The sequence below is a fragment of the Lagopus muta genome, chromosome 3 (assembly GCF_023343835.1).
Source record: "Lagopus muta isolate bLagMut1 chromosome 3, bLagMut1 primary, whole genome shotgun sequence".
NCBI lineage: Eukaryota > Metazoa > Chordata > Aves > Galliformes > Phasianidae > Lagopus > Lagopus muta.
The window spans coordinates 63,620,649-63,638,903 of record NC_064435.1 but is presented as its reverse complement, the minus strand read 5'-3'; the positions used below and the strand labels follow the sequence as shown (position 1 = coordinate 63,638,903).

Below are 18,255 nucleotides of genomic sequence, written 5' to 3'. Positions count from 1 at the left end.
CTCAATTCAGAAATAAAGCATTTTATCATCTTTGAAAGTTCACGCAAACTCAAGGAAGAATAAATAATCGGTTTTATATTGCATTAAAACAGAACAGCAGAGGAAAGCAATAACTACTTTTTGTATATCTAATTGCTTTTGCCTTACAGAAAGCGTAGTACACTAATTTTGTTTTCACTTCTAACGAGGAAAAATCCCTCTTGTACAATTTTACTGCCTACTTTGGTAACACGTGTACAATTATGAACTAACAACATCCCTGTAACTGTTAAATTACTATTAAATACTACATAGCATTGATAAATACTGATTGTCTGACTAGCCTTATAATGCACAGCTCACCAAGCTGAGTTAGGAAAACAACAGCTGGATGTTGATAAATCTGGTAAAAAGCAAGTGGCTGTGTCAATGGTAACTACATCATCTCCTGAAACACATTTAATTGATTGATGCAAGCAGGCATACAATATACTACTTTGCTGTATTTCTGCTCTGTGATGTAAGGAATGGTACCTGTTTCTCTTTTGGCAAAGCAGCACCTTCCAAGAAGCCCTGAATTCCTTCTGCTATAACATTGATTATACCCTTTTAGCTTGAAGAGTTCCTCTAAATTCTGGATTCTGAAATAATTTCCTCAGCTTGTCTTTTAGCCATGCTTCACAGCCTGGGATACTCTTTTTCTCTCTCTCTACCATATGTTGCTGTAAGTGCTTGTATGAAACCTAAACTTGTCAGGAGAGGAAAATGACAACAGTTATAGCTAACATGGGAGATTAATGGATACCTGGGCCATATATGAGCTCTGGTATTTCCTGTGATTTCTATTTTGTCTGTAAAACTCCGTTACCTGTCCAAATCCCTTTAATCTTCCTACTGAAAAGAGATTTTGAGAATTTATACAAGGGAAACCTAGTCACAGAAATCATCAGAATAGTCCAATTCTAGTTATCTTCATTTCAGAGGCAATCAGATGCTGGCTTCAAATTAAGCGGTCTACAGCCGGCAGAGGTCCATCACACTCCTCATTCGGTTCTATGTTCTCCTGTTAAACCAACGGTGAGAAGATTATTATCTAATACAGACCTGTAAAAGGAGTGTTGTTACCAGACATGAGGCATGAAGAGACAGCAACACCACGTGAGAACAGATTGTCCTAGAATTGCAGACATGGGCCATGCCTTAGCCAAAGCCTGAAGAATTATCAGCATGGTGAAAATACAGATACATATCTTCATTTCCCTCAACTTCTTTTCTTGAAAGTTTTAAAATACCTCCCATGTCTTATTGAGAATTTGTATTCTTACTGTATGCCCAGAACCCAGATTTCACTTAGGCTTCTTAAACATCTAAGCCAAGTGCAAGTGAGACTCACAAGATGAAGTAGAGCAGAGCACTGAATGCCTGCTGCATCACAGAGACTCACAGCATGGCTGAGGCTGGCAGGGCCCTCTGGGTCTATCTGTGCTCCAGCAGGAACACCCAAAGCAGGGTGTCCAGGCCACACCCAGGCAGCTTCTGAAGATCTCTAAGGAGACCCCACAAGCTCTAGACAGTCTGCACCAGTGCTTCATCTCTTACACAGCTCACAAGTGCTGCCTAGTGTTCAGAGGGAACCTTCTATGTTGCAGTTTGCACCCACTGCCTCTTGTCTTGGCATTGTGAACACTGAAAAGAATTTGGCTCCATTTTCATTACATCCTCTCTTCAAATACTTATAGATGCTGCTGAGGTTCCCTCTGAGCCTCCTCTATTCTAGGTTAAGTCCCAGTGCTCTCATAGGAGAGATGTTCCAGCCCCTGCACCATCTTGGTGACCTTATATTCAACTCTCTCCATTACATTCACATCTTTCTTCCACTGTGGGCCCCAAAACTGTATACAGCATTCCAGCTGTGGCCTCACCAGTGCTCCTAAGGTTTGGAACTTTCTCTTCAGTCATCTTGGTTCAGCAGATGGGAATCCTTTGTTTCCATTACCCATTCACAATACTCAGAAATCTACAACAAAAACTAGCAGATATGCCTGACCAGACTTCAGTACAGCTCAAGCCACTGAGTTATGTGAAGAAACATCTGTATTTTCCTTTTGGAAAAAGATTCTTCAAGGTTTGTATCTAATTCACATACAGGAAGAAAACAAAATTAAGACCAAAAAGCCTCATAAGGCAAGCTACAAGAGAATTTTTCATATACTATCAGATTTCCCATTATTTCAAGTAGCACTTTACGTGCAAAGATGTGAAAGAAAGAAACAAATGGAATACAAAGCCCTATAGAGGACACATGACAAAGTTTAATATTACAATGCTAATAATAGAAATTAGAACACCCTGTAATGTTCAGTACAAGCTGATATGAAGCCAATGGTATCTTAGAGTACAGGAAGACTAAATTATCTCAAGAGAAGTCAGGATGGAACTTGCAGCACATCTGTTACTCCACTCCTATGCCTCCACGCCTGCTCCTTCCCTTCAGCAAACACCCCAACAGAAAACATTAACCCACCTCTCATTAATTCACACTTGTCATGAGGTAAGTCTGTACACACCTTGGGCTTTTCTGGGCCTTGATAACAAGAAACACCGCAGCTAATGAAAAGCATTCAACTCCAAAACAGAACCACAGGCAGTGTTTGTGGCTGACACTAACACTTCCACACAGCCTGGGCTAGGCTGCTTGGTAGACTCCAGGCTGTAGTTCCATGCAAATAACTGAAAAATGCCATTCTCTTGCTTTTCCACTTCAACGCAAACTTGTCAGTAAATATTATATGGTCTGATTTTGGGTGGTCCTGTGCAGAGCCAGAAGTCGGACTCAATGATCCTTACGGTTCCTTTCCAACTTAAGATGTTCTACAATTCTATGACCATGCAGTGTCCTTTCTGACTGTCCTCAGTTCTCATCTGTACGGCTGTAAAGTGTATGAAATTCTTTCGTACAGGAAAACATGCCAGAAGATTCCAATAAAACTTACAATGGGCACTCCAAATAATAAGGTTGGTAACAATTATCCTCCTGAACCATTAAAACTCTGTTTCCTTTTAACTGCTCAATTTATAATGGGTAAATAGTCCCATAAGAGGGTGCTAGCATTTGAGTACACACCGAACAGCTGTGCACCGTACCTGCATTCAGTCCACCCCACAGAATTCAGCATTGGTGGTTTCTGCATACAACACTTCCAGTGTAAGGTTACTCGTGTAGTGTCGGTGAACAGCTATCTACCCATCAATACAGAAAGTAGGTCACAGCTTACAAACGTACAGACAACTGCCTCTACTAAGTATTGATTATTAAGAAAAACCACCCAAGATTTTCAACATTTAGGCACAACTTCAGACCACTGGAAGAGAGAAAAGCAACATTTACCATGTGACAACCTTCAAGCATAGACAAGAAAGCAATGTCACCACCACCACACCAGCTTTCCCGTTATCATTTTCTGCACTCAGCATCATTGTCAACACACTGATAATTTCAGAATCAAGAAAACAGAACGATAATTTAAGAAGCGGTTATGTAGCTTCCTGGATATGCCACTACATTACAGCGTTTGCTTAATTGCAGTCATATGACTGTCCTAATTTGCACCAGAAGTATTCTGGAGGCTGAGTGCAAACAGCAATTCTTGTTAAGTACAACATGTCATTGTGATAGTACCCAAAAGTTCTGCTCTGAAACACAAGCTCCAGTCCTCCAGTCTTCAGACGTGCAAAAAAGGTGATAACAGGCACCAAATAAGTGCTTCTTATATCTCAGAGGGAGATGACAAGTGCTAAGAGATTTTCCAGGAAATCATCACCAGCAATTATTACAGTGCTTTATGATACAAAATTCACTTCATTTGAAGAAACAAATAGTTTTGATTATCTGTTTTATTCAGCTTGCTTTGAAATACTTGGAATATCACATTTTTCTTACGAACTATAAAACAAAGATGAATCATAGAATCATTTGAGTTGGAAGGGACCCTTAAAGGCCATCTAGTGCAACTCCTCTGCAGTGAACAGGCATACCTACAACAGATCAGGGTGCTCAGAGACCCACCCTGCCTGACCTCAAGAGTCTCCAGGGATGGGGCATCCGCTACCTCTCTAGGCAACATTTCAGTGCCTCACTACTCTGATCGCAAAAATCTTCTTTCTCCCATCCAATCTAAACCTCTCCTCTTTTAGTATGAAATCATTCCCCCTTGTCCTGTCATAACAGACCACGCTAGTCTGTCCTCCCCTTCCTTCTTACAGCCCCCTGCTTTAGACACTGAAAGGCCACTCTCAGGTCTCCCCAGAACCTTCTCTTCTCCAGGCTGAACAGCCACAGCCCTCTCAGCCTGTTCTTGCAGGAGAAGCGTCCCATCTCTTGGATCATTTTTGTGGCTCTCCTCTGGATGAGCTCCAACAGGTCCACACCTCTCCTGTACTGAGGACTCCACAAGTGGATGCAGTTCTCTAGGTGAAGCCTCACCAGTGCAGAGCAGAGGGGCAGGATCACTTCCCTCACCCTGCTGCCCATGATTCCCAGGATGCAGTTCACTTTCTGAATTGCAGTGGCACACCGCTGGCTGATATTCAGCTTGTCATCCTCCACTAACCCCAAAGCCTTGTCAGTACCAGACCTATCTCTCACCTGTACACCAAGATACTTCTGCCACAAGACAGCACAATAGCATACCACCATCAGAAAAATCATTATTAATTTCATCAGTAAGCCCTTTCATGCAGGTGATCAGACAGACCTTTTCCCTCCACGTTCCCTTCGGTAAGGGTTTCCCTTCAGACCAGAGCCACCAAGGCAGTAGGGGCAACGTGTTTCCCCCTACAGACTGGTTTCAGATATATCTACATGCATATTTAAAGTGAAAGTGCACCTCTATCCCACGGCAGCATAAGTGCACCTACTCCAAAGTCACTTCTTATCAATAACTTTTCTATTCAACAGCATACAACTTTAACACCTCTACAATACACCCTTCTAGAGCAAAGACTGTTTGGGGCAGCAGCATCTAGCATTACCAAAGCACTAAGTTACGCCGACCCGTGTTACACAGGTATGAGAGCAGAAAGAACAAACGGAGCGGTGCCCCAGCCCCAGCACGGCGGGAGCTCAGTAGGAGAAGGTGGGACAGAGACAGCCGAGCCTGCAGAAACCCAGCCCGCCCCACTGCCCCGTCGCGGCGCAGGGCCGAAAGGACGAAGGGCAGCGGGCGGAGCCCCGCCGCGCCCCGAGCCGACCGCTGACAGCCGGCACCGCGCTCAGCCCCGCCGCCCGGAACAGCCGCCGCTCTCCAGCGCCCGCCCCGCGGAGCCCGGAGCGCAGGGCACGGCAGCCCCGGCCACCCGGTTGCGCCCCGGCAGCGCCAACTTTCCCCGCGACCGGCTCCCGCCCAGCCCGGTACCTGCCTCGCAGCCACTCCCCCGCCCCCGGGGGCGCGGAAGGCCGTTGCGGCCGCCGCCACGACGAACACCGAAGCGAGCAGGTGCGGAGCGCGGCACCGCCGGGACCGCCGCCGCCGGCTCCTGCGCTTTGGGCTGGGCGGGGCGGGGCGGGGCGGGGCGCGGCGGGGAGCGAGGACGCCCGCCCGCCCGCCCGCTGCCGCCTCCTAGCGGGGAGCGGCGACAGCTCCGGTCGGGCCCCTATCCTCATCGGCTGCACTCGGAGAGCTTCGGCTCTTTTCGCAGTTTCCGGGAGAGGCGCGGCCGATGTCCCGCGGCCGAGCGAGGTGCGATACCGCCGGACGGGACTGGAGCCGAACCAATCTGTGGGGCAGCGGTCGCTCCCACAGCTGTACCCCAGAGTCTCAGTGCTTGCTGCCCACGGGGAGACCACATTGGCTGCCCCGCTAGTCAAGGATCTGACTAATCGATGTCCTTTTGTCTTGCCTCCTCATCCTACCATGAGGTGAACTCGTGCCCACAGCACCAGCAGGCTGCCCGGGATGCCAGGTGTGGGCACGCTGTCATGCAGAAATGTGGGCTCCAGCCCTGACAGCAGCCGATTGTGTCAGAGCCGCTCTGCACCACGCTAATTAGCTGTGCCTTTCAGCAGAGCTAATTAACTGGAGCAAGGTACCTCCATGGCCAGGCAGGCCGGTGGTGTGTTTTTTCCAGTGGCAAAGCTGTTCTAAGTTTCCAGATGCTTGTGCCTGCCCTTGTGGCACAGTTGTGCTAATGCAACTCTTCAGTGAGATTAGTTCCAGCTTACATGCACCAAAACTCTCTTTAAAGATGTGTGCACCTCAGATATTGCTTCAAAAAATACATGGTATTGCCATGATCTGTTGTGGCCCCCGTCCTCAGATATCTCTGTTAGCAAAGGAGTGGGAGTAGGGAAGAGGTGAACAGGAGACAGAGCACCAGAGAAAACAAGGGACAAAGAATCTTAGAATCATAGAATCAAAGAATTATTAAGGCTAGAAAAGACCTCTGAGATCAACAAGGCCAACCACCAGCCCACCCTTGAACCACAGAATATCTCAAGTTGGAAGGGATCCATGAGGATCATTGAGTCTAACTCATGGCTCCATACAGAACCATCCAGAATCCAAAACCTATGACTTAGAGCATTGTACAGACATTGTACAGACATTCTTGAACTCCAGCAAGTTTGGTGCCTTGACCACTGCTCTGGGGAGTCTGTTCCAGTGCCCAACATGAGAGAGAAAAGCATGTCTGATCATCCCTTGATGTGGCTGTGTAGTCTTTCAAATTTCAAAACTACCCCTCCCACTGTGTACAAATACACTTACAATGGAGATGTGGCTCTCCAAAATGCATCACTCATTTTCCCACTAGGGACAATGCACACAGCCGCTACCATGGTTGGCTCCCAGGGCTTCTCAGAGTCAAAGCAGGTTCCTCTGGGCAGTTCTGTCCTGGTCTTGCAAACATGCTTGTTGGCACCTATCCCAAAGAGCCATCTTTCCAGAAGACTTCAGCAAGGAAGCTGTCTAATAATCTAATCTCTCTCCATCTATAAAATGTGTACAAGCATAACTTTCCACACATTTACATCCTGATAAAAATAAGTCATAGAATCATAGAACCACATAATGTCTTGGATTGGAAGACTTCCAATCTTCTGCTGTGTGCAGGGCTCCCACTCACTGGGTCAGGCTGCTCAAAGCCCCATTCAACCTGGCTTTGAACACCTCCAGGGATGGGGCATCCACAGCTTCTCTGGTCAGTGCCTTGCCTCCCTCTGAGTAAAAAAATTCCCCCTAACTTCTAAATATTCTCTAGTCTTCTAGTCTTCTCTTCTAGTCAAACACCATTCCCCCATGAAGTTAAAAGGCTTCATTCTAGTTCTGAGGCTCGAAGCTTGTCTCTGGGATGTGAGAATGTTCAGCTTGAGAATGTCAGTGTTTGGAGAGAAGCCCTGACCCTTCCCATCCAGATCAGCTCATCAGCATCAGCCCAGAACCTCCTCTACATCAGTGAGGAATATACCCCTCTGACACTTTGCATTCCATGGAAGGAAGCTAAACCTGCAGGCATAAAGCTTTGATCTTGGAAAGCACATTCCCAAATTTCTTGGTTGTCTGAAAAGGTAGAGATCTCTGTACAGATCAAGAACAGGGAAGAGAAAGAATGAGATAACTGCATATTCTGCACACAGGCTGCTGCAGGATTGCTGCTGAATTTGTCCTGACAGCAGCACATCTCTAGCACCATGTGTCATGTCACCTAGTCACTTATTAACAAAAACATATTTGCATGTGAATGTTCCTACAGGTCACCTACTTCTTAAAGAACTAAATTAGATTTAATACCAGTTCACTACCTGTAGTTAATATAGATAAGTTCTCCGATTAGGTTGACCACATGGCTGCACCTGCACTTGCAGTGATAGAAGCAGCTGAGATGGAAGAGAAGGCCACCTATTTAAGCTGTGTAGCTGGGCTATGGTACCCTTTGGAGCTGATGAATCTGCAGCTGGACTTGGCAGCTTAGGCTGGCTTTCTTTCATCAGAGTTAGCAGTTGAAGAAAGAATGGAAGGAAAAAGTTCCTGCTATATGTCTTCTAAATGATCACTGCTCAAGTGTGGCTTAGATGGGGGTAAATCCCAGAGCAGGATCTTAGAGAGGTATAAAATGACACTTAGTTTCCCTTTTTGGACAACCTAGGAGAAATAAATGAGTGATTCAGAAAAGAAGGCTAGCTGGGGAAAGTTACAGATTTGGACTGTCCAGGGATGGTCACAAGGCAAGAAGACAACTGTTCTCACTTACATGCAGCACATGAGAAGGACACCAATCCCGTGTTCTCCATGACCACTGGGGTTGGGATGCAAGCAGACTGATTCACAGCAAAGTCTTGCTAGACATAAACCAGTCAAGCTAGGCAAATGATGGAACCTCTTTCAGGACATTTTTAAAGTGTGGCTTAAGTAAATATTCTGTATCTAAGGGATGAGTATTAATTAGAACCAAGTAGGAAAAAAAGACTGCCTGAGGCCTCTGTCAACCTATGTGGAGGAAAAACACTTTCAGATTGTGTTGTCAAGGCCAGCAAGCCTCTCATGAGTAAATACATGTATGTACATACATACATGCATACAGACTTGCAGAAGCTCATCAGGACAAATTTCAGATAATTTCCTTTAAATCAGTGAAAGACTCCTTGCTGAAAAAATCATGGACATGCTAGAGGTCCTCAGTAGATACTTCTGAAGAGGCGATTTGTTTGTTTTTAGATAGTGGTTCTTTATCCTGACTCTTTTCTTGGAAGAGGCTGTGGCTTATACTTGCTTGAACTCAGTTCAGCCTGAGGGAGAAACCCATGATGGGAAACTTCATCCTAATAATTAAACTTCGGTGCAGTTGTTACTGAAGCAAGGTCTTTATAAATAGAGCTCTGGACACAATGGTCACCTCTGCCTTATAGATACATCTGCAATATGCATGCGTGGGTTAAGTTTCAGTTCAGTTCAGTCCCAGAGGTACTGAGGTTCTAGCAACTGTCCTCCCAAGTTTAGCAATACATTTTTAAGTCTCGTCTTCTTACATAAACCAACAAATGAGGTTTCAAAAAAAAACTTAACAAACCAGTAAGTGACTTAAAGTAAGTTCACACGATTGGCAAATACCAGTGTAAGAAAACGCAGACTAGGAGCATATACACAGGCAGGGAATGCTGCCCAGCATTTAGGCAGCAGTGTGTCTGGCCAAAGCAATTAATGTGCTTACTGGATCTTTGTGATGTCATTCTCCTCCCTCATTTCAGCTGTGATTGTCAGGCATTGGCTTAGAGGCACATATGAAGGTAATCCATGCTGTATGTTGACTCATGAAATATGCATCATGAAATATTGGTTAAACAAAGGTAAGAGAATATGAAAATGCAGACGCTGAGAATGCACCAACGGTGTTTCATTTAGTTCTAAGTACTGAAAATGTTCCAGACTGTAAAATGATGGGAAACAGTGAAAGCACCATCAACTTGGTCAGTCACACGAAAGCAAAACATTGTAGATTAAGATATTTTGCTGAGAAAATGCTGTGTGCACACATACAGAAAATTAAGTGATAGCTTAAAAACTCTTTGCCTCTACTCTGATTATCTGATCAATAACTTGGTGAATATATATTTACATTATGTTTACAGCCTTTCTGTCACTGAGAAGCAGACTTCTCAAACGATCTTTTTGGCTTGCTCTTTCTTTACTCTGCCTTATGGACACTCCATGATTTCATGTTATCTGTCATCTATAAAGACAATGGGAGGTGTTATTATAACTCCTGTTTTTCTTGCATTTTCCTATAACAGTTATTTCCCTTCTCCAGGTTATATATTTTTAATTTAAAAAAAGAATGCAATTCATATGAAAGGAGTGTTGGATAATTTTTGCTTTGTCTAAAATTTGCAAATGTTTTACATTTAACAATTAATCATGAAAAGCATATTTAAATGGCTGTTATTTAAATGCATACAATATATATACTTAATTCAACGGCACAGGAGAAACAATGTAGCCCTAGCTAATTTTCTGTAAAAGGTATTTTGTTTCTTGCAAAATTACCACTCCCTAAAGTATGGCGGGAGCGTATTTTACATTCTGTATCATTTGAATTTGAGAAGGAACACTGCAGAAGACTGCTTTAATTGAAGTGTGAAATGTATGGGATTGAGCCTTTAGGGAGCACTGGGCACTTTTCTCATCATTCTGGTTGACAGATTTGCATGATGTGGGTGGGGAATGTTGTTGATCTGGCTGTCCATTTTAATTTTGGGCCAGTTGTGGCAGCTTGAGTGTGAAGCATGAGAGCAGCTTTAAAGAGAAGGACAAGTATGGGAATAGACACTGTGCTGAAGACCAAAAAAGGTAAAATTGCACCATTTACACAAATTTAAGCCAACTCAGAATATCATAAACTGCAATACTTTGTACTTTATCTCCTGTATTGAATAATTCCCATGTCTTCTTTGGCTTCCTGTTTCACATGAATATAAACAAGCTGGAGAAAAATCCTTAAACTTAACACATGCCTTTCCTAGTTCTTTGAGAAGTGCAGCTCTGAATTTAGCAGGAGACAAGCAAGCCTCAATGAGGGGACTTGATGTGTCCCCTAAAGGGGGAAAAAAAAAAAAAAAAAAAAGGTCTATTTCACCATTCTGATTTACATGGGAATGTATGCTAAACCTAACCTGCCTGCCATCAGATCATCAATGCCTTTCTGCCGCTGAATTTCCTATCAAATCATTCCATTTAAGAGGAGTCTCTGAATTTGTTGCTACATGCACATCTAATGTTACAAGACTAGGAAAACAGAAGCATAACAGCTCCACACCTGCTCATTTTCTGAGAATCTTACTGCTCGGAGTTTTTAACTGGGTAACTGCTAAGGTCTGATTTTGGGGTGGTCCTGTGTGGGCCAGGAGCTGGACTTGACGATCCCTATGGGTACCTTCCAACTTGGGTTATTCTATCATTATATGAACTGCTCTTGCTGCATTGCTGGTAATACTGTTGTCATTGTTGTGAAAACCAAAGCCTCCTTCCAGCAGATGGCATATAGACCAAGTAATGGCAAGAATGTTTCTGTGTTATTTGGCGTCCTTACACAAATGGAACAAGTAGCCTTCCCTTTTGCCATGTTATCGTACCACAGTGTTCATTAATGCTGTCAAAAATGGAAAAACTCAGCTCCCACTTCCCACCCACTCCCCATCCCCTGACAAGGAAACCGTATGTTTCGGGAAATGAGTAATAGAACAGCTCCTTTCTGAAGGTCACGAGAAATGAAAAAGAAAAGAAAAGAAAAAAAAAAGTAACTATGTTTCTTTCAAGAGACTGTTAATGAAAAGTGCAAATGCCTCAGCATGCTCATATTCAGCATAATTCAATCCAGGGTTATCGTGTACCTAAGGGGAGAAGCCAGAAAGAACTAGGTCTAGAGTCTGGGGATCAGAAGGCAGCAGCTTGTCTACACTAATTGATTTCCAGACTGGTATTATAAAAATCTGTACAGTGGAAATACTAATGAGGCCCTACTTCGGCGGGGAGAAGAAGTTCTCACAGTTTAGCTATAAGCTTTGGGTAATTATGAGGTGTTGCACTCCAGGTACTGAAGGCATAAAGCAACTTGAGTGGTTTTCTTGCTACAAGCCATCCAAACATACCTTGTGTTTTTCGGACATAACTGTCTGGCTCTGTAAGCAGACTCTGCTAAGGGAATTAAAACCTGGATGCTGCAGCATTGAATTTAGAGGTAAAATCAGGACTGCTATATGCAGCTTTTGTGCTGCCTTCTTAGAAAGAGTGGTGAGGTATTGGAACGGGGTACCCAGGGAAGTGGTGGAGTCACCATCCCTGGAGGTGTTTAAGGAAATAATAGATGCAGTATTTAGGGACATGGTTTAGTGGGCAATAGCGGTGGTAGGTGGACAGTTGGACTAGACGATTTTAGAGGTCTTTTTCAACCTTCATGATCCTATTCTATTCTTTGATTCAATACAGTACACAGGAGACGTTTTCCAGCTCATGTGGCATTGAAAATCTGCCAGCACACTGAATTGATAATGCTTGGTCAACAAATTCAGCAGGGAGATGCTGATGCTAGTGGTGGGAAATACTACATGTGCAGACACCTGGCAAGATTCACATCATAGCCCCATCAAGGCACCTCCATCCATTTGGGGTGAATTTTCTGTGTGCCCCTGAGCAGAAATAGGATTGGTGTGCCTTATCGCTGGGTTCTGCTCATGTTCAGCTATTGCCTAAGCTGTGGCTCCATAGCTCTATTAGTGCAAACATGCGTGTCTGCAGGCATGTAACTCAAGGCACATAGAAACTGCATGTTAACAAATTAGGTGTGCCCTTCATGTCTCTGACTTACTTCCATGTAAACACTAAGGGTAATAATGTGGGAGTTTAAAATTTAGTCCAAGCCCCCCTCTGAGCTTTGTAAGAACCCATGTTGTATCTGGCCTTACGTACCTTTCCTGCTTATTCTGCCTTACCATGCTCTGAAACTCTGTGAGGGCTATAATCATTCTTTGGGTAACACACATAGAAAAGAAGAATTCAAAGACAACTTTAACCTTGCAGGATCATTCATGGGAAATACTGGCATTAAAATCACTCTGATTTATAATTCTGCTTTCCTAGCATAGTTACCAATTGCAGAGTCACAGTTAACATTTCCCAGTTCTCCCATATCTTTTCCTCAGAGGATGAAAGTCATACAAAACATTTATATGCTGGTTTCTTTCCACTGGACAGAATTACACATGTCAGAGTACAAATGCAGATCATTTCATAAAAACCCTTTAAAAAATGATGTCAAACAGATACTGGGATTTTTGTTTTGTTTTGTTTTGTTTCCCACTGAAATTCAAGATCACAGAAAAAGTTTGTGGGTATTTATTGTCATACCTGTCCTTACTGCAGACTCAATGGCTCAACCACAGCTCACAGTGCTCTCCCCACATTTGCCAAACTTTGTATTTTGATAAAGCAATACAGTATTATTTACCATTATCCATCACTTCCAGTCCTAGTTTAAGCTTTTTTTTTTTCTTCTTTTTTTTTTTCCCCCAAGATTAATTAGGGAAAATTTGTGCTATGCTAATAAAAGACATTTTTATTATAGTTGCTGAAAGGAAAAAAAGAGCAAGAGAGAGGAAAAGATTATCTCAGCTCAAAGATTTTATTCTGCTCAAAAGAAAAATTCTCAGTGATCTGAATTTTTGAGGATAGCTTGCCACATAGCATGTGTCACAAAAGTATCTTTAAGGTGGTTCTTTGACTCTTCTCAGATCAGGCCAGTTTTGTCTTGCTTTTCTCTAGCCAGCTATTAATGTTTCCATGGCTTTTAGATACCAAGGAAAATAAGCACTTTGCTGCCATTTTGGACTCACAGGTCCATCCATTGGATCTTAGATTGACTTACTTATTACCAGAATAAATAGGATCAAGATTTATTGCCCAGGTCTTGACAGTGCAAATCCAAGCCTTCATTTCTGATTAGTTCAAGTCAAGCAAGGCATTTCCTACTGTGGTTTTTTTAATTGCTTCAGCCAAATCAGTATTTCCTACTTTCCTATCCTAGGATCAAAGGTCATGTTGTAAGGGTGGCATCTAATGGCTCTGAGGTCCTCAGGGTGGTGGAGGAGATTTTTACTGGTTGTTGAAGGATCACATATAGATGTTTTGCCATTTTTAATGTCGGGAAGCCTGTCTATGGTTCCCGTGTGGAGCTAGCTTGCCAAGCTGAGTAGTTTGTGTACCTTTGGCTACCTCAGGCTTTGTTTGTATAAATAAACCTGTGTATAGAATCATCACATGCTCTCCCTTTCCTGCCTTCCACTCCACATGGGTCTTTTATAATGCTAAAATTACAAATATGACATCACTGTCAACACTTCTGCTGGTAACATTACTCTCTCTGTAAAGCCTGATAGCTAACAAAAACTGTTTTCAAAGCAGAGATGATCTCATTGCTGATGCTTGTGCATAAAGATGTTTTGGCATGATAAGATCCTGTATAAATTTATGTGTTTGTTACTGAAACATATCTTAAATCTTTTCAGAAGGATAGGAAGAAAACAGAAACAAAAAAAGGAAAAGGAACAGAAAGAAAGAAAGGAAGAAAGGAAGAAAGGAAGAAAGGAAGAAAGGAAGAAAGGAAGAAAGGAAGAAAGGAAGAAAGAAAGAAAGAAAGAAAGAAAGAAAGAAAGAAAGAAAGAAAGAAAGAAAGAAAGAAAGAAAGAAAGAAAGAAAGAAAGAAAGAAAGAAAGAAAAAAAGAAAAAAAGAAAAAAAGAAAAGAAGGGAGGGAAAGGGGAAAAAAGAGAGAAGAGGAGAGGAGAGGAGAGGAGAGGAGAGGAGAGGAGAGGAGAGGAGAGGAGAGGAGAGGAGAGGAGAGGAGAGGAGAGGAGAGGAAAAGAAAAAAGGAAAAAAAGGAGAAAGAGAAAGAGAAAGAGAAAGAGAAAAAGAGAAAGAGAAAGAGAAAGAGAAAGAGAAAGAGAAAGAGAAAGAGAAAGAGAAAGAGAAAGAGAAAGAGAAAGAGAAAGAGAAAGAGAAAGAGAAAGAGAAAGAGAAAGAGAAAGAGGTAACTTCTTTCCTGGACAAGGCAAAGCAAAAGTATTTTTGAAATCTTCAAACTGTGGCAAGACTGTTTTAAACGTAGAAAGAAATGAACAAAGCTGATACTAGCAGGCTAGTTGGAAAAATATATGAAAATAAAAGTCCAGTTGTTTCCCTTCAAGAGAACTATCTGTTCCTGGTTCTTCTCCTCAAAACCATTCTTTATGAGTCAACAGCTCCAAACAGCTAATATCATATGCTACTGTAACCTGGTATGATCCTACCTAAAGACTTAGTATTGTCAAAATATTGTCAAAGAGAAGGCCACAGAATAAAAAGGGGGAACTGTTTACAGTGAGACAGCTCAACATTGCTGTTTTATTAAGAGAATTAAGTGGCACAAAACAACAATAATTATAAATAGGAACCATAATGAGAACATGAATGAAACATATGTAGTTATATGATCCACTAATGACTCCAGAGAAGCCATAAGAGCGATGAGTCACTGAGATTTAAATATAGCCCCTTGCTGCAAGAGTTTTATCATCAAACAAGGCTGCACTGGAGTTAAAGGGGGTCCTACAGAAAGTGATTTGTGTGCTGGTAGCAGTGGTTGCGAGTCAGCTCTGCTATGGGCAGCGCAGCAGAGAAGCTGCAAAGAGATGACTCACTGATCAGAGGGTTTCCATTCTAGCTGTGATACAGCGGTGTAGATGAATGCGTTCATTATTTTCTATAGCCCGTGACCTTTCCTGCTTCGTAAATAGCAACATTTATTTTTCTGCACAATATTTATTTTAACATCATCACTATTGATTTCACTGTATTTCATCAGTTGTTCCAATTGTAAAGTTAATTTCACTTGCTGCGATGAGATCAACAGCTTTCTAAAGGCAAAAAAAAAGAAAAAAAAGAAAGAAAAAAGAAAATGGCAAAGATGGACTATGGTTTTAACAGCTGAGAACAGAAATAGCCTTTGACACAGTGATTTTAGAGTTATTTTTTACTGCATGACACAATTTGTTTTTAAAGAATTGTATCTAATAGACACACGTTTGGCAGAGCAAAATCATGAGAGGGGTAAAACGAACAAGCTGACCTCTACTCTGCTGGCCACCAAAACAGCGCAGGCAACAAAGAAAATAATTTTACAAGGTCCTTCAGAAACATAAACCTGGAGACTATGTTGCAGATGTTCTTGCTATCATCTGCAGTGCTGTCTCTGAAGGTCATTTATAATTTCAGCCCCGATTTGCATGAGGTTTACCTTTTGAGGGACCGTATGTGGCTGCTAAAAGCTTTTGAAAACACATGCAAAAGGGAGTGCCACCACTTCGGGAGGTTTTCTTTGGGCATTTGAAGAAGTGAAACTTGGAAATAATAAGAAAAGGAAACGAGTTTCTTTTTTCTCCTGTTTCTTCTCTCTTACCTCCACATACTTCAGGAGAGATAAGAGGAACAAGCTTCACTGTGGTGCTCAGCTGTCAGCCCCGAGCTGAGCGCGTGGGCTCTGTATGAGCTCTCGAGAAGCTTGCTCTGCACATGATGCTTGCAGTGCAACATCATGTACACTGCTCACAATGGCACTGAAGGAGCAATTAAGAGAGGATATTTTAACTGCACCTGAGTTAAACTTGTTATTTGCTAATACTCAGATCACCTCGTGTGTGTATGATCTCATGCCAAGAACTTATATGTAAAAATAGGATGTTCATAGATGAAAGTACTTAACAAATATTGCAGTATTATGCCTGAGCGTGTGCTGCCCTAGCTACTTTATTCCTGTCAATATTAATCCAGCTGTCAGAGGCACAGGGTTTCACAGAGCTAGCATGTTCAATAAATTCACCCTTGGCTGCACTGCTAACTTCCTGCAGTAGGATTACTGACTGCACAACCACTGAAATCTTTTCTCCCATCCATTTGGTAATGCTGGCTGTGCAGCTCAGAGTAGGGAAGCAGGCAAATGGCGAGGAGCTGACATTCTCCCTGAGCTTATTGATGTGATGAGCTCAAACAACAACGAGGCATTTCCTGCAAGTCATGTGTGTTGGGAAGTCCGTGGAGATTTGTGGCAGGCAGCCGTATGCCCTCTTTCATCTGGAAGTTGTGTTTGGCTCTTTGTGGGTTGCACTGGTTTGCCCAGGGTTTGCTCGCAATCACATTTCTAGTAATATTTTCCGCACCTTGAGGCAATTGCTATGATGGAAAATGTTTCTTTTGTATATTTAGATATAGTTCATGAAAAACATGAACAACTAGCATTCTTTAGGGCAGGTTTTCTTTCATACTGCTTTCATACTGCTCATAGCTTGCTATGGAATTAAATAATAATTAAATATTGCATGATTGAATAGAAATGCTTAGAATTTCTATGGATTTGTGGAATACAGCTGTAAGGAGATGCTGCTGCTGCAGCAGTTATGTTTTCAAGATCAAATGCAATAGAAGAGTTAGGCAGATCCTCTCACACTGAAATATTAGTGGTAGTTTCATGTTATTATCACATCCAACAGCATAGATGTGCCTGTATCTATATATTCACTTTTTGTAGTTGAAGGTTAGGAAAAAGTTTTAAGTAAAATACTATAATTGTAATTTTGGGGTGTGCTTTTTATGAGGAGCTTGGTAACATTTTTTAAAGAATTCTTTGAAGAAATTGGCAATTATTTCTTTACACATTTGGAGCAAAACTCAAGCCATTTCCATATAGAAGTATAACCTTACAGATTTTTTTGGTCCATTTTTTTTGCCCAATTGAACTTGTTTCAGTGCAATACATACAGCTGAAAATTATATTCTGCCAAGAATTTAAAAGATGGTATGACATGAAAATTGATTTCCATGAAATTTGTAACCATGCCGATATATATATATACTAGAAATCAATAACCATTTCAGCATCTTTCAGATTTTGTTATGTATTTCTATTCTAAAAAAGGAATTAAGCAGCCTCCTGGTCACAAAACTAATATTTTTATATTGAAGCTGATATTTTAAAAAGATAGTGTCTGCTTAGGTACTCTCAGGTGCATATACTCATATGTTTTGTTCTGTACTCATAGAGTCCCATGGAAACTGAAGAGGACCATTCATATTTATAAAGGTAAAGCATATTACAAATATTCCGTATCTGTAAGCTGAAGGGCTAGTTTAACAAATGCGTTAATGACCCATCTTTTTTTTCCCCTTTATACTTATATTTTCAGTAAAAAGAGCATTCAGTATCTCAGACCTTCAGACAAAACTCCACACATCACAGGAAATGGGGGAAATACATTTTTGAGCAAATTGTATGAGCAGTTTACTGTAGAATGTGCTCCTTCCGCATCGTGAAGCCACTCCTCCAGCTTCGATTTCAGGAGACAATGTCAGAGTGCAAGCTTAAAAGGTGACATCAGAGCTCTGAGCACTGGAAACCACTGCCTGCCTGTCCCTTCTGAGGATGACTTGGAAAGGAGTGATCCAGTGAAACAAATTGAGCAGGAATTCAAATGACTTGGTCAAGCTGAGTCAGAGCAAAAGTTTCTATGATGCTGACAGCCTGGGAAACCAGGCCTTAGTGTTTTGTAATGGCTCAATCTATTTTTTTAAAAGAGCCAACAATATGCATTACTCACTTCTGGTAATGACAGAAGTATTATTTACAAAGAAGATTCAAATTTTAACATTTAATAACCCACATCAAAATGCAGGTGGAAAGCACTATTTGCTCACAGCCTGCATTTC

At 42.1% G+C, this 18,255-nt stretch overlaps 2 protein-coding genes across 4 annotated transcripts in view; one reads left to right on the top strand and one right to left on the bottom strand.

Annotated features, from left to right (window-relative positions):
• PTPN3 (protein tyrosine phosphatase non-receptor type 3) overlaps positions 1-5,526 on the bottom strand; it is a 115,542-nt gene extending 110,016 nt beyond the window's left edge. For 2 of the 3 annotated variants that reach the window (XM_048940108.1, XM_048940110.1), the window contains exon 1: positions 5,398-5,526. The gene's annotated coding sequence lies outside the window, so the exon portion shown is untranslated. Of the gene's footprint in view, positions 1-5,393 lie in introns of all 3 variants that reach the window. The other variant, XM_048940109.1, reaches the window with a different exon arrangement.
• LOC125691336 (translation initiation factor IF-2-like) lies at positions 5,048-5,857 on the top strand. The gene has a single exon (XM_048940602.1). It carries the CDS (start codon positions 5,048-5,050, stop codon positions 5,855-5,857), a length of 810 nt encoding a protein of 269 aa, XP_048796559.1.
• Positions 5,858-18,255: the final 12,398 nt, after the last annotated feature.

What these genes read in the sequence shown, in the direction of transcription:
- LOC125691336 (XM_048940602.1), top strand. Translation starts at nt 5,048, where the DNA reads ATGAGAGCAGAAAGAACAAACGGAGCGGTGCCCCAGCCCCAGCACGGC.